Source organism: Hemibagrus wyckioides, linkage group LG15 (assembly GCF_019097595.1).
Source record: "Hemibagrus wyckioides isolate EC202008001 linkage group LG15, SWU_Hwy_1.0, whole genome shotgun sequence".
Lineage (NCBI taxonomy): Eukaryota > Metazoa > Chordata > Actinopteri > Siluriformes > Bagridae > Hemibagrus > Hemibagrus wyckioides.
Genome location: NC_080724.1, coordinates 2437939 through 2465241, shown reverse-complemented (window position 1 = coordinate 2465241; position 27303 = coordinate 2437939). Strand labels below are relative to the sequence as shown.

Genomic DNA, 27303 nt, shown 5'->3' with positions numbered 1-27303 from the left:
CCCCTGTGTGTGTGTGTGGTCGGATGAGCAGGAAGGTAGTCTGCTACACCCCCCTCCCTCTCCTGTCTCACATTAGCTTGTGTGGAGGCCCTGCTGCTGTCATGCACACTAACATCCCAGGCTGCTGATGTGCCCCACAACCGTTAGGAGAAAAGGGGGCAGGGCAGCATCCTGCTCCAGTGGCATACGTCTACAACACGCGCACACACACACACACATTCTGAGTCTGGCATCCATGCCCTATTTCCTGGAGATAATATAGCACATAGGATGCCAGTAGTAAGCATGTTTAGACCACAGGAGCCCAGGTCAAGCTCACACATGCGCACCTGTGAAACTTCTAATGAAGTCTTCTGCTACATCAGGTGCATTAGAACAGCAAAGATGACCAAATCGTGTGACTTTGGACCATCTAGCTCCAAAGCTTGGCAACTCTGATGTATTTGCGAGGGTATTTATATTTCCAGAGCTGCAGGGTTTTAAGATGATATTCCTTGGTGAGGAAGAGGCGGGCCGGTAAGAAAATAACCCACTGGTCCCCCATGTATTGTGTCTGGCTAGCAAAGACACCTCCAAGCAACTGAAGTGTGTCTGTCTTGACATTTTTCCAGCATGCAGACTCAAATAACACACAAATAAAATATCTTAAGTTCACTTTAAACCAGCGAAGTACAACAAAGATGAGCAACATCACGACAGACCAGCACCGGAAGCACCATGACACTACCACTCCCATCACCACAACCTCAACACCATAGAGGAACAAAGGCACAGAGCTCTCACACACTGCTCCAGGCTGCCAACGTTGCCTTCATCAGCCAGCACAGAACATTGGAAAATGGCACCGAGTGTCATAAAGGTCAGAAAGGGGGAGCTGGGAGGGGTGGAGGCGAGGAACAGAGAACAGGGACAGGTGCGTATGAGAAGGACACCAGGGTGTGGGGTGATGGGGCTGCTCATGTGGAATAGAGTAAGAGACCGTGGAAATAAATTAGTGTGTATAGAGAGAAGGGCAGTGTGCATGTGGCCCTAACTGGCTGTGTGTGTGTCACATGAGGTCAGCGGAGGAAAGCGTGGTGGTTAGCCTCTATATAACTGAACTTTCATGTTGTCAAACCCCCCCAAAGAACTTTTTAGAATGTTCTTTCTGTGCTTGGACTTTGGTTATATATTTCTATCTTTTATTTTATTTCTTATTTAATTCTAGTGTCGTCTTTCTCGTGATTTAAAAAACGTCTTGTATTTATTTATTTATTTATTTTATGGCCTTCTGACCAAAGACAGCGACACGGACAGGGAATTCTGACCAAGGCCCTGCAGAGAGAAAGGGAACTCTAACGTTAGGTGTTCTGCTGAAACCACACTAAATCATGAAAGGTGAATTAGTTATACTGTCTAGTTTGCTTTCTGTTATTGCTCTGCCATAAATATTAACAAAATAGATGAGCGAAACAGAGCAACCGGATCCGGGCAGGTTTGCATGCTAGCTAGCCAAACGTACGATTAATAACGCAGGACCTCACCAATCATGTGAGATCATTTAAACGCCTATAAAACATCTAGAATAAAGATGATTTTGCAGCATGCTGGATGGAAGCAGTCAGCACATTGCTGCCTCTTCATTTTCTCCCTGAAGAATTCAGCCATTTGGAAGTCGCTCACTTTCTTGTAGCGTGTTAGTGGGCGATCGACATAACTCTTAACTCTTAAATCTATTAACTCTTACCCACTCAACTGTATAACAGTGTCCAATTTAGCTATTGCCAAAAGTTTTGGGACGCCTGCCTTTTACATGGAGTTGTCCCGCCCTTTGCAGGTATAACAGCTTCAACTTCTTCTGGGAAGGCTTTCCACAAGGTTTAGGAGTGTGTTTATGGGAATTTTTGACCATTCCTCTAGAAGCACATTTGTGAGGTCAGGCTCTGATGTTGGACGAGAAGGCCTGGCTCACAGTCTCCACTCTAATTCATCCCAAAGGTGTTGAGGTCAGGACTCTGTGCAGGCCAGTCAAGTTCCTCCACACCAAACTCACTCATCCATGTCTTTATGGACCTTGCTTTGGTCACTGGTGTGCAGTCATGTTGGAACAGGAAGGGGTCATCCCCAAACTGTTCCCACAAAGCATGAAATTGTCCAAAATGTCTTGGTATGAAGATGAAGCATTAATAGTCCCTTTCACTGGAACTAAGGGGCCGAGCCCAACCCCTGAAAAACACCACCACCACGGGGTGTCCCAAAACTTTTGGCAATATAGTGTGTATATATAATAGATATTTTGAAAGTTTTAGCATGACTTCCCTCACACTTTACACATGATTTTAAGACTTCACTGTATGACAGCTGACAGTCGTAACAGTCAGCTCCATAATTATTAGCACCCTTGGTAAAGAGGAGTACAGTTATGGATAATTTTCATTGACAACATGTGAGAAATCTATTCTTTAATTTGAAATACATTTATTTATAAAAATCTGTACTGATTCAGAAATTCTTATGTACCAAATGTATCCGTGTGTGAAATGATACCACCATATACGTTTTACTTTTAAAGTACGTCTGAGAGTCTAGTTCCTCTTCTTCATCGTGACTCTTTCAAAACGAGGAGGCTTGATGATCTCACACATTGACTAAAAGTGTGTCAGTTCATAAATCTGTACAATAGCCTTAAAAATGCATGACCATAATGCGTGTATGCGCCCTGTTTGGTCTAAAATCAGGAAGTTACAGACCTTTCAGCTTCATGCCAACCAACACAAGTGTCTGTGGTTTGACCGATGTTACTGGACCTTTGACTGGAATGGGGTTCTGTGGTAAGATAAGCGTTCAATAAGATGTGCGTTCAATAAAAATAATTCCTACTGTTGATTACGATTGAGCTCTCTCCCTCTCTCTCTCTCTCTATTATTCACTCTTTCTCTATCATTCTCCCCTTCTCTCTCTCTCTCTCATTCGCTCTCTCTATCATTCTCTCTCGCTCTGTCTATTGCCCCCCCCTTGTTCTCTCTCATTCGCTCTCTCTCTCTATCATTCTCTCTCTCTCTGTCTATTGCCCCCCCCCATTCTCTCTCTCTCATTCTGGAATGTTCTGTGGTCAGATAAGACAAAAATAATTCCTATTGTTGATTATGATTGAGGATCTGGGATATTCTGCTGTATGTCCACGAACTGCCAGGAGATCTGAAATGAATTGGTGTCAAACGGAGCTTACACAAAGTGCTAAATGCAGGAGTGTCATTAAGCGACATCCATTAGTGGTTCCCTAATTGTCATTGAATGATTAAGCTCGTTAACAAGACGTACGTATTTCCTTACTTTATTTACTCGTCTTGTATGTCGACTTGTATGTCAGAAAGATTGTAGAAGCAATCTTTAAACAAATGAGTGCATCAGGAAGATTGTGACGGAGCTAAAGAGGGCCTGAGAAGATGGACACAGAAGACCGGAGGCACATACTGTTTAAAGGCAAGGAATGGACATGGAGAATATTGGTATGATGTTCAGGAAAAGAAATAAGTCAACACCTTGGGGCAGAGTGGTCAGGGATTCACCCTGAATAATATGCTAACAGTGAGCCAACATGAACCCCACACAAATGGAAAGAAAATGTAAAACTCCACACAGTTTGGGTCAAACCAGAGACCCTGGAACTGAGAGGCACCAACGGTACCTGGTGTGCCTCCATACCGGTCTGGTTCTGGGTTTTTTTTTTTTGGTCCACTGTAAATGTTTTAATCTACAAAATATGCTAATTTGTGTGACACTTGTGATAGAGTAGGAGCATGCAAACACCGATAAACTAATATCTTGTGGCTATAAGTGAAGTTATTAAATGATTAAACTGTGTGTGTGTGTGGTGTCCTAGTGTAAAGGTTAAAGATACTGTCTCTCTCTCTCTCTCTCTCTCTCTCTCTCTGCTGCAGAGTGTGGACGGTGCTCCCGGACAGGAGATCTCCTCTCTGAAGAGAGTTGCAGTGGTGGAGGATTTCTATGATATCATCTACGCCATGCACGTGGAGATCAGCTCGGACCCAGCCAAAGTGCCCAAACACGCCGGCCAGAAGAAAACATACAAAGCGGTTAATTAGCAAATTATACAACTTCCATTCTTCCTGATGCTCTCCGCTCTCTGAATGTGTCTCTCTCTCCCTCTCTTTCCTGTCTGCTCCTTTCACTTAGCTATTCTATTCTTCCCCATCATCTTTCTTCCTCTAAAATGTTCTTATTTTGACTAGCTTGATTGCATGTCATATCACCGCCTGAACTCCAGACCCACTCTTTACTGATTGGAGGCTTTTTTCTCTTTTCTCGCCCAAACCATCATCTCTATAGCTGGTGCCTTCCGCTGCCCTGCTGTGTTATGTGTTATTTGTTGCATGTTCTGATTATTATTTCTTTTCAATTATAGTGCACTCTCTACTGACATGTCATTATATAATTTTGACGAGCTTTGCTCAATACCGCTCTAACCCCCCCATGACACTGCCCTCTAATGGACAGATGAAGGATTGCATGTAAACCATGACGGAGCAGCCTCAACACCTCTTCAACACCTTTGTGCTCCGCATCAACAGAAGCACAAATATAGTCTTGTTTGTTTCTGTTTCCTCTAATGTATAATTGATGGAGATCTGTGTTTTCAACGCTAACACACACACACACACAGCTGGCTGTGTTCCCTGCATGCCTGCTGGCTGAATGGCATGGCAGCCATCCAGAGCCTGTTCTGGGCCGAGGGGTCTTGACATCGAGCCTCCCTGCTGAGCAGAGCATCTCTGTGGCATTATGCCCAGTCCCCATGTTATTGTATAGAGCAGCGACTCTCACCAGCGAAGGGACATTGCTCTTCGGCTGGGACTTATATCCAGCAGGGATTTTTTTTTTTTCAGCAGTGCACTCCATACAGGAGAGTACACTGGGGCATAAGGCTCAGGGCTTTGTGGATTTTATTTAACAGTCCCTTGCATTTGTAACACACACACACACACACACACTGACCTGCTGCTGCGGTGCCACGGTGGCCCTATGTTTGTTTTTCTGAGCCTCAGGGGAGAATGCGGATCTATTGTGGGGGTGTATTTTTCCTTTTTCTTTCTGTCTTCATTTTAGCCTGGGCTGCTGCTCTCAGGTTTTGTAAGGAGGAGGCGAAATAAGTGGAGAGTTTGAAGGAACGAAGTGGGTGAAGAATGGGGGGAAAAAAAAAAAAGAGGACAGATGTTGATGAATTATTGCTCAGATAGACACACCGATTTGATATCTAAATATATATGTATAAATATCTCATAGCATCGTGTGTGGTTTCGGAGTAGAAAAGAAAAAAAGGGGGGGGGGTAGTGGTCTGCTCTCTTCATTTTAATACGGCTCAGACCCCTCCAGCACCGTCTCAGTCACTGCTGTTCACTGATTTAAGAACCTGATTAGCACTTCATTTGCCTTTCCCCTGAATTAATGAAATTTAAATTTAGATTGGATGCTGTCTCTCCACTGATAAACTACCTTTGTTCGTGGATTGTGTGTGTGTGTCCTGATACCTTGCTATTTTGCCGCTGATTGACAGAGACTCTGTCACCAAGGGCTGCAAGTGACATTTAAGTGTCACATCTTCCACTCTTCAACACACACACACACACACACCTTAACCTCCCTACATTCCTCTAAGCCACTACTCTACTACAAACCCTGGTGGCTGTGTGCTCACTGTTGTTCTGAATAAGCAGACAGAATGAGGCAGTGATTCAGAGCGTCACACATGGCACAGCTCACAGGGAGGTAAAGAGGCTGCAGGTGTCATGGATATGCTCAAGACGGTCCGTTTCTATAGGAGCATCACGTCTGAATGCTAACAACGTGTCAGTATAGCGCCGAAATGCAGTGATGAAGCGTTTCAGAAAAAATTTGACGTGTGAAAGGAATCGCTCTCACACAGCTGTATGTCGTAACAAAACCTCGTCTCGCTCTGTTTCTGTCTCAGATAGCAGAGACGTACGCGTTTCTGCCCAGAGAAGCAGTGACCCGATTCCTGATGGGCTGTGGGGAGTGTCAGAAGAGGATGCACATCAGCCCGAGCGGAGCCGAGTGCAAGGGTACGGCATCCGAAAGCTTACTGGAACATCTTCACGCTCGTGTCGGACATTTTAAACGTTCGTCATAATAATATTTAACATATATATTTCTTTTTAATTTAATGACTTTAGTTTGTAGAACTTTTAATTCATCCCAATCCATGTGCCTGAAACTTTTTTGGTGAATTTAATAGATATTTTTTAAATGATATTAAAAAAAAATAAAATAAATCGGGAATTATTGCAGTTTATTTCTAGTTCAGTTTTAGTCTATTTTTGTTTGTTTTTGAGAATTAAAATTTATTTAAAATGATCACTAGCTATATGTTTAGTGAGCAGACCCAAATGGAGACTTGGAGCTCTGTTTACACCTGCTCATTTCATCAGGATTCAGATTATTCACGTATTAGTAAAATAAATCGGATTTCAATCGGAGATCTCGAACCGTTTCAGGAAGCCTGAATTGGATTTTAGCCACATGATGATAAATCAGTTTTAACAAATGAAAAAACATCCAGGCAAGTTCAAATATCTTGAATATGATCTAAATGATTTAGTATTTCCTATTAAATGATTACAAGAAGCCCTGTGATGGACTGGCGACCTGTCCAGGGTGTACCTCTGCCTTTCGCCCAGTGTGTGCTGGGATAGGCTCCAGCAGATCCTAATTAGGAATAAAGCGGGTATAGACGATGGATGGATGAATGAATAATTACAAGAAACTATATGTACCCGTTTCCTAACACATTTATTATTTATACAATTGTTTATTTTGCAAAATTCTGAGCACTTTAAGGGGAATAAGAATATGCTCTGGCACCTTTATGATTAAAAATGTAGTGCAAAATCATTTGTTGTTAAGTATGCACTGCTATATACAAAAAAGAAAAGACAAAAAGAAACGACGCACGGGGTCGGATGTAGAGCTGATTTCATTTTTAAAACATAAGACAGAGATAGAATTTCCAGATTCCAGATGTTCTCATGATACAATCCAGACACAAGACATGTGAAATGGTCAGGTGTGGTAAAGATGGAGGAGATGATGGACGAGGAAATACTCCCGGAGACAGTATGCGGAACAAACCCCTTAAGAGGAACCAGACTCGAAAGGAAACAGGATGACCCCGGAATAGTGCAATTATAAATAATTATTTTTTATAATTGCGTACTATTTCGTCAAATAGTGCAATTGTGTAATCAGGAAAATCATTCGAGTTTTAAAATGAAGGCTATTTTTTGTTTTGTTCCCCAAATGCAAAACTGTCTGTGACGAACACGGACCTAAAGCTAGCACAGAAACGGTAGTCCTGATCCGTCGTGGCAGAACCGGTCATATCAGTTACTGACCAAAAGCCGTCTTCTCTTCATGGTTTCTGAGTGCTCACGACATTCGAGAGCCAGAAGCCAAACCTCCACAGTGGTGTAACGTCTCCATGTCCACATTGTTCCAGGTTCTGCAGAGATGATTGGCAGTAAAGGGATTCACAGTCCCAGAGAACAAATCCCCCTACCCCTTTGGCTCTTGCTCTCTGTCCACCCCCCACCCTACAATTCCTGAAGTTAACGTGTCCCCAACAGCTAGACCCCTCCGTCACATACACTCTCGCCAAAGACATTCATTAGGCTCTGATCAATGGAGTGTCTTGTCCTCCCCGCACGCTGCAATTAGCCCAATTACAGCCTCTTTTCTGAAAAAATCTCACTCCCAGGACACCAGGTTTCTGGAGGAAGGAGATAAAAGGGGGAGAGGGAAGATTTGGGATCAGGGAACGCAAAGACATAAGGAGTTCAGTGGGGGAGGAGCCGGATGGGAGAGATCCTGTCTAGTACACTGAAGGCGGCAACAACAACAACAACAAAAAAGACCCATTACAAGTCAAGCATCCCAAGACCTACTCCTGGGTGTGAGATAAACAGACACACACACACACACCTCCAGGCTTGATCTGTCACAGCCCCGTGTGGCAGCATGAGGACAACATTGGGTGTCGCTTCATAAAGCGAGTGCTAATTGGCTTCATACCCCACGGGGGTCCGTTAACCCTCCTCCCCTCCGCTCCTTTTTCACCCCCCTCCTATTGCCCCTCTATTTAGCTCCAGCTACCCACGCAAAAGTTCAGCTCTAAATTATTAAATGTGATTAATTACTGTGCACACAGGCGCTTTTTTTATTTATTTATTTTCTTAATAGACTCCAAAGCTTGTGTCGTTTCTTTAAGCTCTTTCTATATCGTGGTCAGAAAAATATTTTTTAATATCGCAATAGATAGATATTGTACTCAAACTGTACACCCTGACCTGAACACTGGACGGAATTCTGTATAGCATGAGGTGAAAGTGAATATCGCTCCTTGTGGGGGTTCAAGTGGTTAAGGCTCTAGGTTCAAGCTACAGCGCCACCAAGCTACCACTGTTGGGCAGTTGAGCAAGGTCCTTAACCTTCCCTGCTCCAGGGGTTGCTGCATCATAGCTCTTTTTTTTTTTTTTTTTTTTTTTTTTTTTTTTTTTTAAACTATTACTGTCTCATGCATCATCGGGATGATCGTTATTGATTTTTTTAAATTGGGGGTGGGGCTAAATTTGCATATGCATATACAGTTCACGTGTGTGTTATAACTCTCGAGCACTGCAAACGAAGCGGTGTTAACAGGACAAAGAGACTGGGCCATGTAGCATGAAGAGCTTCATTTACTGTCCTCTAGTGGTGAGACAGAACAGATTTACACACACTGCTGAGTGCACCAACGTGAGCCTTTATTTTTAAATAAGTTTCCTTTGATAAACAACAAATTTTTTTTTTTTTGATAAGGTCGCTAAAAATGATTGATTGCAAGAACACTGTTAGCGTATTTGGTTAATACTTATTTTGTTGTTTCTTCAGAAAATGACCGGCCTGCCTCTCTGGCCCCTGAACTCATCGACTACAACATGCCTTTGACCACCACCTACCTGAAACAGATGAAACTGCAGTGCATCAACAACAACGAGCAGGTACACTTCATACTCGGATCTTTTGTCCCTCACTGTTTGCGTGCGATCTCGTTCTCTCTGCTTGTTCATGAGCAGTCACGATGTATTTGGTGTGTTCTGTGTGTGATTAGAATATTTACACCATCAGTTATTTTGTAGATCAAATATCTTAAAAAGAAATTTCATTTCCAGATTTCACTGCTGTAGAGAATCCAAACTGGATATCCGTTCACATAGAAGCCAGCAGAAGTCTGTATAATTGATATGAGGGAAGTGAATTGTGTCTAATGGTAATTTGTATACAAACCAAATAATTTCTAGCAGAATAAGTCTAGTATGCAGTCTACACTGCTCAAAAAAATTTACGGGAACGCTTAAATCACATATTGGATCTCAAAAAACAGAATATTTAAATTAAAAGTTTGGCGGACACACTTATCCAGGACGACTTACAGTTGATCTCATTTTACACAACGCAGCAATTGAGGGTTAAGGGCCTTGCTCAGGGGCCCATCAGTGCAGCTTGGTGGACCTGGGACCTGGTGAGCTGTAATCTAGCACCTTAACCACCAAGCTACCACATCCCCATTTACTTATACACTTTGTGTAATTCATTAAGAACATAATGTCACAATGTTCAAGGGAAACCAAAATGATCAAGCCATTAAGAGCTGGATAAAAAAAAAATCACATCAAAAAGTAAACTATTGAAAGTAATTGCTGATCCTAATTGTGTCACAGTAACTAATAGTGTCAGTAGTGTGCATGGCCTCTGTGTGCCTGTCTGCACTCCCGACAACATCTGGGCATGCTCCTGATGAGATGGCGGACGGTGTCCTAGGGATCTCTTCTCAATCCCAGGTATCCTAGGGATCAGGGCATCAGTGAGCTCCTGGACAGTCTGTGGTGCTACTTGGCAGCTTCGGATGCTCCGATACATAATGTCAGAGAGGTTCTCAGTTGGATTCAGGTCTGGGGAACATCATCATCCAGAAACTGCCTACACACACTGGCCACATGAGGCCTCATGTCATGCGTCCAGAAGAACCCAGGACCCACTGCCCCACTGACAACAGAAGTAAGGGTACCGTTGGCTAGAACCGGGAAGTCTGTCTCAAGTACATTCCTCCCTATACCATCACCAACTGCCAATCTGGTCATGCAGGATGATGTGGCAGGCTGCATAACGTTCCCCGTGGCATCTCCAGACTCCTGCCACGTGGACTCATCTTATCCAAGAAGAGAACGTGGCACCAATAGCAGACCTGCCAATTTTGATGTTTTCTGGCTAATGATAATCGAGCTATGAGCACGGGCCATCATGCCACCATCATGGTGTCTGTTTTTGGTCAGAACCATGGATGCCAGTAGCCTGCCTGAGGTCATTTGTAGGGATCTGGAACTGAAACTAGTCCAAACATTTTGGGCATTAAAAAATGAAAATGCATTTTTTTAAGACTCTGTGTGGGAAAAGGTTGTTTATGGTGTGATCAATACGGACCACTGCAGACCAAGAACACCCCACAAGAGTTTTGGAGACGCTCTGATCCAGTGGTCTAGCCATCACAATGTGGCCCTTCGTCAAACTCAAAGCTCAAATCCTTACGCAGGTACGATTCTAGGATTTTCATTTAAGGGGGGCTCAGCCCCTAATGAGGGTATAATAGTAAACAATAATAAATAATTAAATAAATAAATAAAATAAAATAAATGTTTGACTAACAGGGTAGGATGGTAAACTTATTGCAGCATTCCACTGTATTGCATAGATGTGTATAACATTTGAGTACTGAACAAGACAAATACGAGTCTTCCTGATCTCTCACACACACACACACACACACACACACACACACACACTTGTCCTCTGATCCTCGCTCTGCGATGTGCTGAAAGACTGAGAGGAGCCGAGGTCTGCCGCCATTTTCATATGAAATTTAAAGGGGACTGAGGTGATCATGAATTTGTGTACAGTTTATGGAGAATTGCAGAATTTTTAGGGGGGCTGAGTAGAAATGTTATTTAACATTGTTAAATGTTAAATAAAAAAAATTAAAAAATGGCCTAGCGATGCCCATGCGCTTGTCCATTTTTCCTGCTTCTAACACATCAACTTTGAGGACAAAATGTTGACTTGCTGCCTAATATATCCCACCCACTAACAGGTGCCATGATGAGATCATCAGTCTTATTCGCCTCACCTCTCAGTGGTCATAATGTTATGCCTGATCGGTGTATACAGTGACTGAAGATGATTTTGTTGCTCCAGTGGATAAGCAGCCACTGATTTCTCATACACATTTTGGGAACATAGCAAAGAGAGTACATTTATTATGGTTATATAGGAGATGTCAGACTTCAGCGCGGCAGTTTAGGCGCCCAGATCAAGGACACTTTTAAATTAGACATTTATCCTTTATCCAGTCCAGTATATTCAGACTGGATAATAAGCGTCCATGGATGTTCATCGACAGAGCATCCTCAAGGTTTTTTTTTTTTTCCAAATCACAGTCCAGAGTCTGAATCTTTCCCTAATGATTAAGCTTGTACTTTTGACCTTGCATTACTCCTTCTACAAATGGGCAAATATAACTAACTCTCTGCACACTGCTGGGGCTATAGCTCTGCAGAGCCAAGCTTTAATTGCTGCTCTTGACTCCATCGCCGCATTTATGTAGAGTTCCTTCCGGTGTGAACGTATTTATCACACTTATTGGTGTACATCTGCTAAACCTGTCAATCTGCTGTGTGTGTGGGTGGGTGGTTAAGCCTGTGTACTTGCCTGTGTGTGTGTTGGGTTGGGGGGGGGGGTGGATTCAGGGGTCTATGATAACTTTTCTAATTAACCAGTTCCCAGAGCAGCAGGCTAATTAACTGAGGTGTGGGGAATACCAGTGGATTGGCAACCACTGTCAAACGTGCTTTGAACGTCAAAGCAATCCAACAGCCATCATTCTACATCCTGTTATAACTCACGCAGCGCTCGGGTTTGAACCAGCTGTTTCTAAACATTTAAATAATAATAATAATGATGATAATACTAATAATATTAGGCCATATTAGATGTTTGAATTAGTGTTTTCAATTATTATTGTTTGCTTCGCACATCCAGGGTTGGGGGATTTATTCCTTGCTCTGTGGGTGGGGGGCGGTGGTGTTTGCATGTTCTGCCTGAGTTTTAGGTCTTTCCTCCAGGCGCTCTGGTTTCCTTCCCCAGTCCAAAGACATGAGGTTGACTGGCATCTCTAAATTGTCCGTAGTGTGTGAAGGGGTGTGTGTGTGTGTCCTGCAATAGGCTGGTACCCAGTCCAGGGTGTCCCCTGTATTATACCCCGTATGTATGTCCCCGAGTGGTCAGTATCGCCCCTTTTAGTCATCAACGATTACTAACGAAGTGTGTCTTATTCACAATTACTGAGTAATCACTGACAGGTGAAGTGAATAACACTTGAGATTATTATCTCCTCATCATGGCACCTGTTAATGGGTGGGATATATTAGGCAGCAGGTGAACATTTTGTCCTCAAAGTTGATGTTAGAAGCAGGAAAAATGGACAAGCGTAAGGATTTGAGCTTTGAGTTTGACGAAGGGCCAAACTGTGATGGCTAGACCACTGGATCAGAGCATCTCCAAAACTGCAGCTCTTGTGGGGTGTTCCTGCAGGTCTGCAGTGGTCAGTATCTATTAAAAGCATCCTTTAAGATCCTTTAACTCTTACTTGCTTGCTAAGATCTTGGTGCCACAGCACACCTTTAGGGACCTTCACACCACCATGCCTAGACAGGTCAGGGCTGTTTTGGCAGCAAAAAGGGGGACCAACACAATATTAGGCAGGTGGTCATAATGTTATGCCTGATCGGTGTATAGCCACTCTTTAATACCATGGTTATACACACTATATACTAAACCTGGGCTACAAAAGCAAAAGGGTTCCCGAAGCATCCTTTTTCTCTCGTATCCCGTCCGCTCACATTACAATAGCTGCTGTGGCCAACCCACACCCCTCAGCATGACTTCATTTACACAGATGAGCCAATGTGATCAAATCAGCCGTTCGAGTGTAGGCATACAGATCCCTCCAGGAATCGGCTGGTCTTCAATAACCACAGGTTCTTCATCCAGCTGATTTGGAAACAAATTGTGTTTGTGTTTATTTCATTTAAACGTGGCCTCAGTTTTGAAATGGACAGGTTTTAAAGCATGATTAAATTAAACACCAGGTTCGGTTTGTGCCCAACCTCCGCATTAAACTGATGCTGCTTCCATCCTGATTTTGGTCGTAGATATGGATTGAATTAGAATGGCTTTATAATTGCTATTGTCACCAGGGAGACGGCATCCTCTCGTGCCCACCCATCGACTCGAGACCTGTCTCCTTTTCTTTATGCATGGACGTAAAATGAAAGCACCGGCTCTTTTTTGAACCAGGGATGGCCATGATGACCATATTATGGTAGTCATGAATGAATACCATTTGTGTCCTGAAATTAAAATTGGACAGTGACTATCAGTTTTGAGTTCATTCTCACACACACACACACACACACAGACCTCTGCAGTGTTCCAAATTGATCCTATACTGCAATGCTTTTTTAATTCGTATCCATCAAGCCTAAATCCAGAGGCTCCATTGTTTGCTTTTGTTCATTTCAAAAATATCTTTCAAGTAAATATCAGAATCTGTGACTCTGCATCTCCTTCTCTGTGCTTTATGAATAGAAATGATACTTATACAGTATTGAATTTTGTAGGTGAAGTTTTTCGGAAGAGAGAATTTAGGGTGTGAAATGTAAGATCAGGGGAGTGGTCAGTGTCCAGGAACGAAGCGCACTCTGTCCGAAATGATAATGGATAGTTTTCGGGAAATCCTCAGATAGGCAAATCGGGTGGAGGCGAAAGTAAGACGGACGTGGCAAACTGCTAGCATATGATCTTATGGAACAAGAACAATAAAAGCGTGGAGGATGCACTCATCAGTGCTGGTTGGTTGGCATTGCAGGATGTGTGTATGTCAATTCAATAAAGGAGGAAATGAGCAGCATCCTTCCTGCAGACTCCAGTTTGGGGGGGTGGGGAATGCAGGGAATTAAAGAGAGGAGGGGTTGTTCATTTTCATTTCTGGCCTCTCTCTTTCCAGGTAATGGATCTTCAGTGGAGACTCCTTTCTTTGTTTTCTTTTTGGTAAGAAATGAGCAGAAGGTACGGTGAGACCATGGTTCATCATAAAGCTACCAGTTGCACAGGAAAATACAAGCAAATACCTGAAAGTTTCAACTTTCAACTAGAGGGGAAAGTTTTCAATTCAAGTTCCAAGTTTATCTTGTACACGCTGACATTTCCCCATTTTAATCAGTACGTTGATATTTATTCCCAAACAGAGGAAAGCGTGTTCTTCTTAATGAAAGCTGCCAATTTGAGATCCGTTTGTTTCCCAGAAGAAGCCTGCAGGTCATAAAGCTGCAAAGGATGTAATTTCATTTCCAACATATGGCTGCTGTTAGTGCAAGCCTACATAAGCCATTATTAATCTAGTAAGACAGCAGTAGTAAGTACATCGGTAACTCTAGACATACCCGACTGCTAGTATATAGCATAGTCTTTAAAGGAGCAGTGACCCTTTGCAACATGATGACCATGAAGTTTGTGTGTTTAAAAGAAGCATTTCAGTGGCATCTCAATGGTACAAAAAATATATTTAAATATATATATATATATATATATAATAATCTTCTGGTTCTATTTCTAAATGATCTGCAATGAACCTGAAGAAGTTTTTGGAATGGGATTAGTTACACAGAGGCTGCTGTTATTTTTTGTTGTTCTTGGAAAGCTGCATTGTTCCGTTTTACCTGTAGGTGGCAGGTTTTACAAGCAGTTCTTTCATTCCTGTAACTGTAAAGTAAGTGTGTGTGTGATATAATACAGTACATGAATTGGATAAGTGTGAATCAACATATTAGCATATGTGCACCTCAGTATTGTAAACCCTCAGGTCTCAAGCGTTGCAGTGTTGAGGTTTAAATTTGTTCTAAAGTCTCGAGTAAAGTCCAAAGTCAAAGTCCTGCATGCTGGTCCAAGGGTCCTGTAATGAATCTCAGTAAATTCTAGAAGGATAGTTTGAGTATATAGTTTGAAAATGTGTTAGATATGATAAAAGTATAAGGGACTCACGACTACAGTTGCATTTGGGAGATGCTCTTATCCGGAGTGACTTATCCCACTAAAGCTATTGAGGGTTAAGGGCCTTGCTCAGGGGCCCAGTGGTTCAATTTCTTGAATATTCTGCTAATATCATTTACATTCCCAGTCATCTGAGCTCTTGTTTAAATGACACACGCGCACACACACACCCCGCAAATTATCTACTGGTTAAATTGGGAATAACGCACAGAGGCAGGTTATAAACTCTTCCACCACTGGTGTATATGTGAATCCAGAGGAGACAGGAGGAGAACATGGAGAATCTTCATCCAGCCGGTAACCCGAGCTCATGGTCGAACTGGGACCTTGGAGCTGGGAGGCAACAACATTACCTGCCGCACCACCATTCCACCGGCTACCCAGTTGTGTACTTAAATGAAGCTCATATGACAGAAATGTAATCACGTTTTTCAGGATATCAGTTTTGGGAATTGTGTTGTATTGTAACGTCTTAATACTTCAGTTGCCCTGCGATAGACTGGCATCCTGTCTAGGGGTCTAGCCTGTCTTGTGTACTGGACTCTTCTGGGGAAAGGCTCCAGGTTCCCTGTGAACCAGTAGGATAAGTGGTGTAGAGAATGCATGGATAGATGGATGGATAATGTCCGTGTCAGTGAAGCGGTTCTTGTAGCATCCGTGAAAGAACTAGGGGTCCTAAATCCTATAGCAGTGTGAATTAAAGAGAGTGGATTATTATAATAATAATAATTACTATTATTATTAATTAGTATCTTTTGGACTATCAGTCTTTAAAAAATGAGGTTAGGTTAAAGAATGTGGGGTTGATGTTGATGATTGATGTAAAAAGGGTGTTGTATCCCACTGTAAAACTCCAGCGTCCATAGCACGCGCTGTGACGTGTGGACAGTAGCCCCGCCTTCTGGCGCCCTCGCTCGTTCGCTTGCTCGCGCGCGCGCGCTGACCGTAAGACTCGCGCGGCGCCTCTCGCTCCTCCAGCTGGATATTTTGTTGAAATATTAAAGCGCAGAAGGCGAAAGGCACGGGCAGGACTCCCAAAAAACAAAGACAAAGCCCTTACAAGAACATTTCAAATAACGAGAAGAGGTGCAGGTAAGTGACCGCTTTTCACTACGTTGCGTTATTATGATGGGTCTAATTCCTAACTGTACATTTTAAAGGTATTCGCTATATACAGCATGGTTTGCCTGTACGGTTCTCTCTCTCCTTAATAGAAAGTAAAGGCGTGTAATAATAATAATAATAATCTAGCAATTAAAATTCTCCGACATGAATATCGAGAGCCTTGTAATATTTTTAGGTGTTTATAGTCCATGTGATGTCCTCCTCCAGATCCTCCAGGATTTGGTTCTTGTAAGATATTGATTAATGTAACCCACTGCGGGAAAGCGACACTGCTATTTTCTCCCCGAAAAAAAAACATTTATTCTTTAAATATTTAATGTAAAAATGACCATGCACGTGACCGACATCTTTCCCCGGTGCGTATTAACGACCGGCATTAAAATGCATGGCGTCTTATTGATTTTATTTATTTATTTTTAATATAAACAATTTTCTTGGACTTAGGTTATTTTACCCTAAATAATAATCAGTTTATTGTCTGATTTTTCATACTGTTTTTTTTTGTCATGCTCTCTGGAAAGATCACTAACTTTTCCTTTGTCAATTTTTTTTATTTTTATTTATTTTATTTTTTTATTTATTTGTTTTTTGGCAAGAATTCACAGCAAAAATATTACAGCATTGTATAACAACAATTATTAAGTTCCACGTTTTTTAAAAATCTTTTAATAAAGGAAAGGATAGTAGCTTTCTGTTTTCCTTTGCTCGCTTGTTCACAGTGTAAATGACCGGATAATGAACTTATCTTCTACAAAGAAGTTTTCATTCAGACGCTCAGATTCCTACACAGATCAGCTTCATATCATTTATCCCAAACTGTTTGTAGAATAGAATATGGTTAAAAGTTTTTTTCACTTCTTCTTCTTGGATTTTGTCTCGATTCTTCAAGCTGCACTTGGCCAGAATATACCCCACTTTTTTTTCCTACCTAAGTGCAAAGGTCACTGTAGTGCTCACGTTACTTGCTAGTGCATGTTTAAGTGTAACATCCAAACCAAGTTTATTTTTAAGCATTTATTTTTTTAACCTACTTAGATGTTCCGAAAGATTACAACTCAATAATCTTGTAGAAAACACGTTACAGCGACTGTTGCATTCCATATAGAAATATAATGAGTGACCGTATGAGCTGGTCAAGCGTTAAGTGCTCTTTATAGCATGCTGGAGCATTCCTTCCAAAAGAACATCACTTTCTAAAAGTCTAAAAGCCAATCAGTGTCCACTATAGTCACTGTCCCTCTCTGACAACATCTCTCTAGAGCTTTCTTCCTCCTCCTTTTACTATTCCTCATTCATTCGTTCATTCATTCATTCTGGTCTTGTTCTTGCGCTCGCTCTCTCACACTGTCCCCTCTCTCGTCCGCCTCTGCCCCGCTCCACCCTCTCTCTCTCTCTCTCTGTCCCGTCGCTCATTGTTCTTTGTCTCGTTCATCTGCATTCTGGTGAATGTACCATTCTGCCTCTCCGAGGGCCCTGTACCACCCTACGCTCTTCTCTACAAATTACTATGGAGCCTGGCATCAAATTCGGAGGCTTACATACAAGTGCACACGCACACACACACATTTGGGATTTCTCTGAGCACTAAGAGCTTTTCTGAGTGGTCTAGCACAGCTTACTAATCAGATTTGAAAATATGTTTGCAGACTTAATTTTTTCCCCTGTGCTATCACGATTTGGCAGACTTGAAATTGAAACTAGTTCTCCTTCAGAGTCCTTCATTATCCGTGTGTTGCAGTATCCTTGTAGCCGCTATCCACGCTTGAACTCCCTAAACATGTTTTTTGGCTTGTTTTGTTAACGACGAAGAAGAAAACCAGCGTCTCCTCGGCGCACGTGAGCGCCAAATTAACCAACAGACCTCTCAGCTGCACAGAGGCAAAGCCTTCCCCACCGTGCAGTTTCCTGTCTCTTTACGGCTCGTTTCCTTCCAGGCTGAACACTCGGGGATATGGGATGTGACGTACTTGACTCCCTGTTGCCCTCCAACTCTACTGGGTGTCTCTGCGCTCAACCGGTGCTACCTGAGGTCGATTTTTTTTTTTTTGTGTGTAAAGCTCATCCAGCTGGAACACTGAGTATCTCAAGGTTACACGAGAGGATGCTCATCTCCTCCTAACTGCTCTCTCTGTGAATGCGCAGTCACTAAAATTCCCATTTACTTCACAGCAGGTTCCTCACTCAGGTTTTAATCGGTGCTTTCTTTGTCGCGAGATGTTTCTGAAAACCTCTCATTTCTTGATTCCCCCCCAAAGACCATGTAGTAATTTCACATAAGATGATATTCTCAATATTGTGCTCTTGTGCACCATGAGTACTAGAGAAAAACAAATGAGAGTTTAGTTTAAAAGGCGTTTTTGTCATGTCCACAATCAGACCCAGACGGACTGGATGGGGCTCGCTCTGTAATCAGCGGTCACTGTGAGAGTTTTTTTTTTTTTTTTTTTTTTCTCTCAAAGATCAGCCTTCAAAGGCAGAGGTCAGCAGAAGCAAGGGCCACACCTTTCCAAAGACACGAATAACACCAGTTATAGAGCATAGTGAAAGAGTCTGGAGCAGACACTTGTCACTCGTAGATCCGGCAAAATACGATGTGGTTTATTCTTGTGTTTTCTGCTAAAGCTCTAAGCAACAGTGAAAACATTTCCGCAGGCTTTTATAAGCTAGCTGAGAAATTGAAACATGGCTCATCTTAGCAATTACATCCATTACGCTGTTTTTTTTTCCTATCTATCTATCTATCTATCTATCTATCTATCTATCTATCTATCTATCTATCTATCTATCTATCTATCTATCTATCTATCTATCTATCTATCTATTTATTTATTTATTTATTCATTCATTCATTTATTCATTTATTCATTCATTCATTCATTCATTCAGAGGCTGTATTGAAGCATGGTTTACATTGTCTTTCCAGTTCAGTAGGTTCACATCATCTATACGCCCTCGGTTGCTGTTGTAGAAAGGACATTATCAACAGTGACATTATTTACTGTCCAGTGTCACCCACATGAGGATGAGTTTCCTTTCTGAGCCTGGTTCCTCTCAAGGTTTCTTCCTCATATCATCTCAGGGAGTTTTTCCCTCACCACCGTCGCCTCATTAGGGATAAATTAGTAATTTTAAACTTTTATAAAAATTTTTTTAATCTTTCTATACTTCTGTAAAGCTGCTTTGAGACAGTGTCCATTTTTAAAAGTGCAATACAAATGAATTGAATTGAATTACACCAACCAGGCATAACATTATGACCCGTCCTGACCTGTCCTGCACTGTGTATTCTGACACCTGTCGTCGGTTCACCACTGTTCCTTCCTTGGACCACTTTTGATAGATACTGACCACTGCAGACCGGGAACACCCCACAAGAGCTGCAGTTTAGAAGACTGGCTATTTTTCCTGCTTCTAACACAACAACTTTGAGGACAAAATGTTCACTTGCTGCCTAATAGGTGCCATGATGTGACTGGCATGTTAATAATGGCTAACAGATTCTTCAGTCTGTTGTCCTGGACTTTATCAGTGCCTCCAGAAGTTTTTTAGACAGGGTGTTTGAAGACAAAAGGTCCCTTCAGCTTCATACCTGGGCACAGGTCAGAGTTTGCAACAAGCAGTAGTACATCACAGCAGGGGTAGTAATGTTATCCTCGTCCACTTTAGTGCCCCGATGCTCATCTGTGCGTCACTGCTGGACACGCTTTCCTCTTCAAGGCTACAGTTAATATGCAGGTGAACTGACACTTTCAGCACGATGATACACACCATCACAGGACACACGTCTTTCCCAGGTCTCACCGCTTTTAGCCGATCTCGGCTTTAAACCCTTTTAAGTGCAGTCTCCAGCAGCTGTAGGACTTGGCTGTTATTGGTACAGTTCATGCACATGAGTATTCATAAAGACTGTTCTCAAGGCCAGAGGAAGTGTAACACCTTACTAGGTAGGTGTGTGTACTGTGTGTGAGAGAGAGAGAGAGAGAATGTGTGTGTGTGTGTGTGAGAGAGACTGTGGTAGGTACAGACTGAGTTAGAGAATGAGTGTGTGAAGGAGTGTATGAGGGAGTGCGTCAATTTCTCTCACATAATCCATCTTTCTTTCTCACATATTCTCCAGCTGTGTGTGTGAGAGAGAGAGAAATTATGTGAGAAGGTGTGTGTACGAGAGAGGTAGAGAGAGAACAGGTGAGAGAAGGAGTATGAGTGTGTCTGTGACTGTGTGTGTGTGACAGAAAGAGTGCAAGAGTGTGAATGAGTATGTCTATAACTGTATGTGTGTGAGGGAGTGTCTCTGTGACTGTGTGTGTCTGTGACCAAGAAAGAGTGTAAGTGTGTATGTGAAAGAGAGAGTGTGAGTGTGTTTGTAACAGAAGGAGTGTGTGTGTGCATGCAGATGTGTGTGTGAGAGCGAGAGAAAGTGTGCGCGTATGTGAAGAGTCGGTGTATGTGTGTGTGTGAATGTGCTTGTGTGTGCATGCAGATGTGTGTGAGAGGGAGAGAAAGTGTGTGTGTGTGAAGGGTCAGCCTGTATAGAGAAAGAGAGAGAGTGTGTGTGTGTGTGTGAATGTGCTTGTGTGTGCATGCATATGCGTGTGAGAGGGAGAGAAAGTGTGTGTGAGTGTATGTGAATGTACTTTGTGCATGCATGTGTGTGTGAAGAGAGTGAGTGTGTGTGAGAATGTGTACGGGTGTGTGAGAGAGAGCAATAGTGTGTGTGTGTGCATGCATATGTGTGTAAGAGAGAGAAAGTGTGAGTGTGGCGAGAGCGTGTGTGAATGTACTTTTTGTGTGTGTGAAAGAGTGTGTGTGTGCGTGTGTTTGAAGAGTCTGTGTGTGTGTGTACGCGTGTGTGTGTGTGAATATACCTGTGAATATACCTGAATATACTTCTTCCACTCCTAAAAACTAGATCCTCTCTCCAAACCTCACACTTGTCCTTAAGTTAAGTTAAGGTAGCCATGGCAGCAGGACCCATAAATACATGGCGTTATGAAGTAGCGGCCGGGCGACAGACGCGGAGTCAGGTGCACAGAACAAAAAGCCGGTGTCTTCGGCTGCTTTGTTGACGGAGATGAAAGCGTCGCTGCCTGTGTGTGTGTGTGTGTGTGTGTGTGTGTGTGTGTGTGTGTGTGGTCTTTTCGGAGTGAAAGCCGGGAGCGCTGGGAAGCGAGCTCTTGTCGCACCTCCACAAAGACCTTGAGGCGAAATCGCACACATTCCACGCTTCATCTCAAGACTCCTTAGCATGTGTTCTTTAGCGTAGCATTTATGCTCATCATTCACACAATCTTATTTCCATTAACCTGCCGCATTAAATAGAGCAGAAGTCTTTGATCTGGAATATGAATATGTACCTTGGGTCATTTCTGCCCCCCCCCAACCCCCATCCCCCTTATCGCTGTTTAATTGATTAAATCTTCACCAGAGATCTTACATGATGTCTCGGGCATTTTCCTGTCGCATTAGAATAGCGAAAATCATAGCGATTGATTAAGCTCTTGTATATAAGCGCTAACAACTCATTATTTGCTAACAAAAGAAATCTCTCCAGCTATTTTCTCTACTCCTGATGATGTATGCCCGGCTTAGAGAGTTTGCACGCATCAGGTGCTTAAGAATCGGCGATCCTTCCATATTGTTTCGAGGAAAAAGAAGACCGCACGGCCCGGTCGATTCTGGGAAATCGTATGCTGAAGCCGAGACGCTATTCTCGGTCGTCAACATTGAGAAGATCCTCAGCTGTAATGGTGTAAGAGAAAAGGCTCAGAGAGGTTTACATCTTTTTCGTTCGGCAGAACGGATCTTTCGATTGTCGCATGCCGGCTTTCCGGTGTCCGGGAAATGGAAAGATTTAGGAGATGTCGATCAAGTGGACTCTGGAAAACATTACTAAAAAGAATAGAAATGTGGCGCTCGCGAGACATGTATGCTAGAAGCATGATTCTTGCTCCTCGTAACCACCCGGGGCAGGCTGTGTGTGTGTGTGTGTGTGTGTGTTTATCTGTAGACCTTCCAACAAAGCAATGTTTATATGATGCTTCTGAAGCTGTTCATAGGACATCACAACTCGTCCACCAGCCTCAAGTGAGAGCTAGGCAGGGGTCATCTGTCCTGTACAAAACTGCAACTCCCTCACCACTAAAAGGTCCCACATGGGTACCTGGCAGCAGGAGGATTACAGATAACTTAGGGCAGTAACCAGTCTGCTGCTTTATCCCAAAAACAGAAGCACAGTTAAAAGGTAGTTTCCAAATAAATGGCTCTACTCAGGATTCTCTGTACTTTCCCGAAAAACCCTCCCAATTCCTTTATGGTAAGTCGATCAGGTTCCCATCCCATTGGTCCGTGTTCCCATTGCTTCAGAACGCAAATTGAAGTTTCCACCCTCGAACCTCCCTGATGACCAGACCCGTATTTGACATCCTCCCAGCGCTCCCAGCAGGCCATCGAGGCCACATCCTTCCTTCACCTTCATGGTGAATGCTGCCATATTATTGTGATTAGGCACAGCAAGGTCACTGTCTGTAAAATCAGACACAGTTAAATATTCTAGAAATGTTGATGCTCGGTCATGTCATAGTTATTTCAGAGAGCAGGGCACAGTTGTAGTAGAGGGTGTGGTGCGAGCGGTGCATCATCAATAAAGATAGTGACCATCAATTAACTTTCTTAGTGCCTGGGGAGAAGAGGGTCATGGGGGGGACTCCCTGATGTGAGGCACATTGAAGACTGTCCATCTAGCGCTTAGGTTTTTCTTCTACTGGCTTACGTACGTTAATTCCTCAAATGGATCACCTGTGCTTATGGATTCGGCCCGGATGAATCATGCGCCAAGGACCGCAATCTTTTTCTCTAAAATCATTTCCCAGATCTAGTAAACTACCTGAAATGGTTTCCGAAAATAATTCTCCATGTACTGCTGACTGCAGCCAGAGAGCGTATTAAAGATGTTTTTGTGATAATCACCGCAGCATAGCACACCACAGTGAAAAGCATGTTTCTGGAGACTACAAAAAATGGCAAGGCATCTCCATCCCCCCAAGAGCGCGGCGTCGACACGCCCGCTTTTTTTTTATTCTGGAGTCCCTTGAGGCTTCTCTTTATGATCTCATGACTTGAGATCGCTTCGGCGAAATGAGTGGGAGAGTCGCATGTTCTGGCAATAAGCTCGGCTTCCGTCTGTTGGTGGAGAGATCACTTTGGCGGAAGCCATTTGGCCGAACCTTAGATTCCTGCCTTCAGATCCGCAAAGGTGAAGCCTCAGAGTATTCCTTATGGCCAGTATGCACTCTGTGCTACTGTTAGACTGGACGACAGCCATCAAAACTCTCACACCAACTGTTTATATGGTCACATAGACATATAGACACAGGTTCCTTGTCACTGTTGCCTATACTGCAGCATGTTATCCACCAACCCTGGCTGGCATGGAATAGCAAGCTAGCCGTATTGTACATCACTTTGTGACTATTTTGTGTCCAGTGATTCTTACTGCCCATGGTGATTAATTTGGGTTCTTCTTCTTATTATTATTTGGTTTAATTATCCTACTATCCTTGTGGTCAATTTGACCCCATGTTTAAAGTCTGTAAATATATATATTTTTCACTTTTCCTAATTGAATGAGGATGACCAGGTAAACGTGAAATGATCATGATGATATAATAATGTTTTCAGCTTCCTGTAGACATTTTGTGGCATCAGTGTTCCTTGAATGAATGAATAATGAATAAAGAGCAGAGAGTGAAAGCAAAATGTTGGCCAGTGAGCTGTTGCTTTGTCGTCCCTCTATTCTTCTCAACTTGAATGCCCGGACATGCCCATGTCTGAGGGTCTTCAATGATGGCCAATACCGTGCGGTCCTTTCCATTGTGATCCGGAGAACGAGCGAAGCATCTGAAAGAGGAGCAGCAGGAGTTTGGGACGCCCTCCGGTCCGTTTCCTCCTTCTCACTTTTCCTTTTGTTCGGTTCTGCAGGACAAGCGGCTGTGTATAGAATAACATGCGGCGGCGGTAATTGAGTGCAGAGATTTGGTTTCAGGACTGCACGGGAGCTCAGTGTGAGGTAACTGACAGCAGTGTAGCTACAGGGACGGGACAGCGGGCAGAAATAGCTGCAGCACCTCTCCTGCTAGAATCGATGAAGGTCATGGTCATTGATTAAAATCTGTCTTCGTGTAATGAAATGTTTTTTTGTTCAAACATTGCAAGCACCAGGGTGAGATTCATCAACAGGTTTCGTGTCATATTTGTAAATATGCAAATGACATATATTTATATATATATATATATATATATATATATATATATATATATATATATATATATATATATATTTATATATATATATATATATATATATATATAGCCAGAGGTAATAGATGCCGCAGCTCTGCGTAGAAGACACTGCTGGTATTTTCTCCTTTTCTCAGCTGGTTTTTTCCTATAGGATCAATACTCTTCACCTACACCATGTTAATCCTCACTAGGCTTGACTGCATGCGTGTTTGTATTCACACCGAATCCTGATCGAGTAATGCCTCCCATATCGATACCCTCACCTTTCTGTCTGGAATGATACAGTTAGGCTTGTTGCTTTTACCTGCTGGACATTGATCCTTTCATATGGAGAGGAGGAGGAGGGGAAAAAAAGAGGACTAGCTGTTTTTCCGTCCGATCGGAGTGAGAGCGCCTCAGTCACGGAGTTTGCCAATTATATACAGGTGCATTATTGTGATTATTATTTATAATATTTATAATCATATCATTTTTTTCTTTTTTCTGATGCCACTGTCTAACTTCACCACTACTGTGTGATTGTTTACTATATCTCTTTGTGCTCTAAGAGTCTTCAGTACACGTCAGTGTTTAATTTTCTAGGCTGAATCGATCACTGGCTTTTATTTTTTTTATATATTACATATATATATTTCTTTGAAGTTCCATTGCAATCTAACCTTGAAACTGTCAGATTTTTCTTCTTGTTCAGTTTGTTTCGAGCTTTGTTCTTGGACTGTTTCCATGGTAGCCAATTAGCAGACTCTGGTTACCCCTATTTTTAGAGAAGTGTCTAAGTCCCAGCAGTCTCTGTAGACTATATGTGAATAGGAGACGGAGATTATGGAGGAGTAGAGACCAGAGAGGGGAAAAAAAACATAAGGGCGATGCATAAAAAGAGGTGAACTGGCGTATGAGGGGGTGGAAGGAGGGTCAAGCTACTTGTTAATATTTACAAAAGTCTAATAATATAATGCCCCCTTTTTTGAAGATTTCTATTAAAGGTCTATTTTTATATTTTGCATCCTCTAGGCAGAGGATGTTATAACAAGTGCCAAAAACCTACTTGCCTAGCATCAAACCGCACAATGATGAATGTATTTATTGAGAAACCATTATTGATTTTACAGTGTAAGTTTATAATGCACTCTGTATACACCACTTATCAGGTTTAATTGTACTTGCCAGTAGGTTTCTTTTCGGCTTTAAACCTAAGTAAATCTGATCGAGGGAGAGAGAGAGAGAAAGAGAGAAGAGCAGCCAAGTTTGAGATATGAGAGGAGGAGCAGACAGGAAGAGTTAGCTCGCTAACTAGATTAACTTCAAAATGGCTGTGCCACGGATCCGGCTTCTGCCCTGAAAGCTTCCTCAGTGACACCAGACAGGTCTGCCTGTCGCCACGTCGCACTTTTGGTCATTATTGGGCGAAGAAAACGAACTTTTCCTGACTGCATCGTTTCAGTTCGTTTCTGAAAATGTTGGCTGATGGTGGGCTTAAATCTTAAATAAATTATTATTATTATGGACTGCTTCCATACAAATCTGTAAAATATTTCGGTGTGGAAATCGATCACATTTGTACCCGCCGTCTCTCTACTGGACGTTCCCCTGGGTTAATGATTTTCTAAAGAAATCTCACGCTTCTTATTCTCCTGCTTTAGGGGATTTGTTATATTTAAGCCGCCAGAATCTCCAGCACGATAACGTGGTTAATAAACCTCCTTTTAATGGATCAAATGTTAACTCTGGGGTTAAATCTGTGGGTGTGTGTAAATAGGTCAAGCCGATACTCATTTCAGGTGCCTCACTGCACTGTAGCGACAGCGTGGCCATTGTGCAAGACGACGTTAATCTGCTAAACGATGAAAGCTTAAGAAGAGAGGAATTTATCAAGAGCGAAATGTTTGTTTAGGCTGGGCGGAGAACCGCTCCCAAGGTCGTCCTCTCTGCGGTTTTTGTCTTCCTCGTACTCGTGCCGTTCGGAACACGCACAAAGGAAGAGCTGAGCGAAAGCGAAGGCTACACATTCCCATTCCTTCCAATCAAGAGAACATTGCACAAAAGAGGCCAGTGGGTACAATACTGCCTCAATAAAGCATCTTCTCCGTAAATCTTGTTGATGAAAGGAGAGAGCCCAAGACCGTTTTACGACCAAGGAGAGTGGCCGCGGGCCAAACCCCTCATCCCGGTTTTCACACAGACAGCAGTTCGTCGGGGTTGGGGTTGGGGTGGGGGGTGGTAGCAGGAGGTGCAAGAGGAGCATCATCTGCATAGAGATGAGTGGCATGCATTAGCAAGGTCATTAATAAACAATAAAACTAATAAAAGCTTGGCAGGATTGAGTAACAGGGATGAGAGGAGATGAAACATTAGAGAGCTGCTGGATAACCGGTATAACTCTGCATTGGATCAGCTGTGCTTTGCAGATCAGAGCTGAAGTAATTAAAAAGATTTGAAACTTGAAATGCTATATTGGTCAGTAATGCTCAGGAAGAGTATTTATCAAGATAGAAATAAAGATGAGAAGGAATATAGTAATGGAAAGGGGGTGTGGGGGGTGACATTATGAATGTTTTGGATGAATCTGGTGAGGGAAATTTTGGTTTTGGTTTTTTGCAGCAGCCCTCGTGAACCCTGAACCCTCTCATGACACCACCATGACCATCATGGCAGATCCCTTTCTTCGTG

The 27303-nt window shown here is 42.7% G+C and overlaps 1 protein-coding gene across 2 annotated transcripts in view; it reads left to right on the top strand.

Annotated features, from left to right (window-relative positions):
* Positions 1-27303, top strand: part of nol4lb (nucleolar protein 4-like b) — an 88685-nt gene that overhangs the window by 16523 nt on the left and 44859 nt on the right. The window contains exons 2-4 of one of the 2 annotated variants that reach the window (XM_058409947.1): positions 3921-4076; positions 5969-6080; positions 8944-9053. In XM_058409947.1, coding sequence (XP_058265930.1) covers positions 3921-4076; positions 5969-6080; positions 8944-9053 — 378 coding nt within the window. Of the gene's footprint in view, positions 1-3920; positions 4077-5968; positions 6138-8943; positions 9054-27303 lie in introns of both variants that reach the window. The other variant, XM_058409946.1, reaches the window with a different exon arrangement.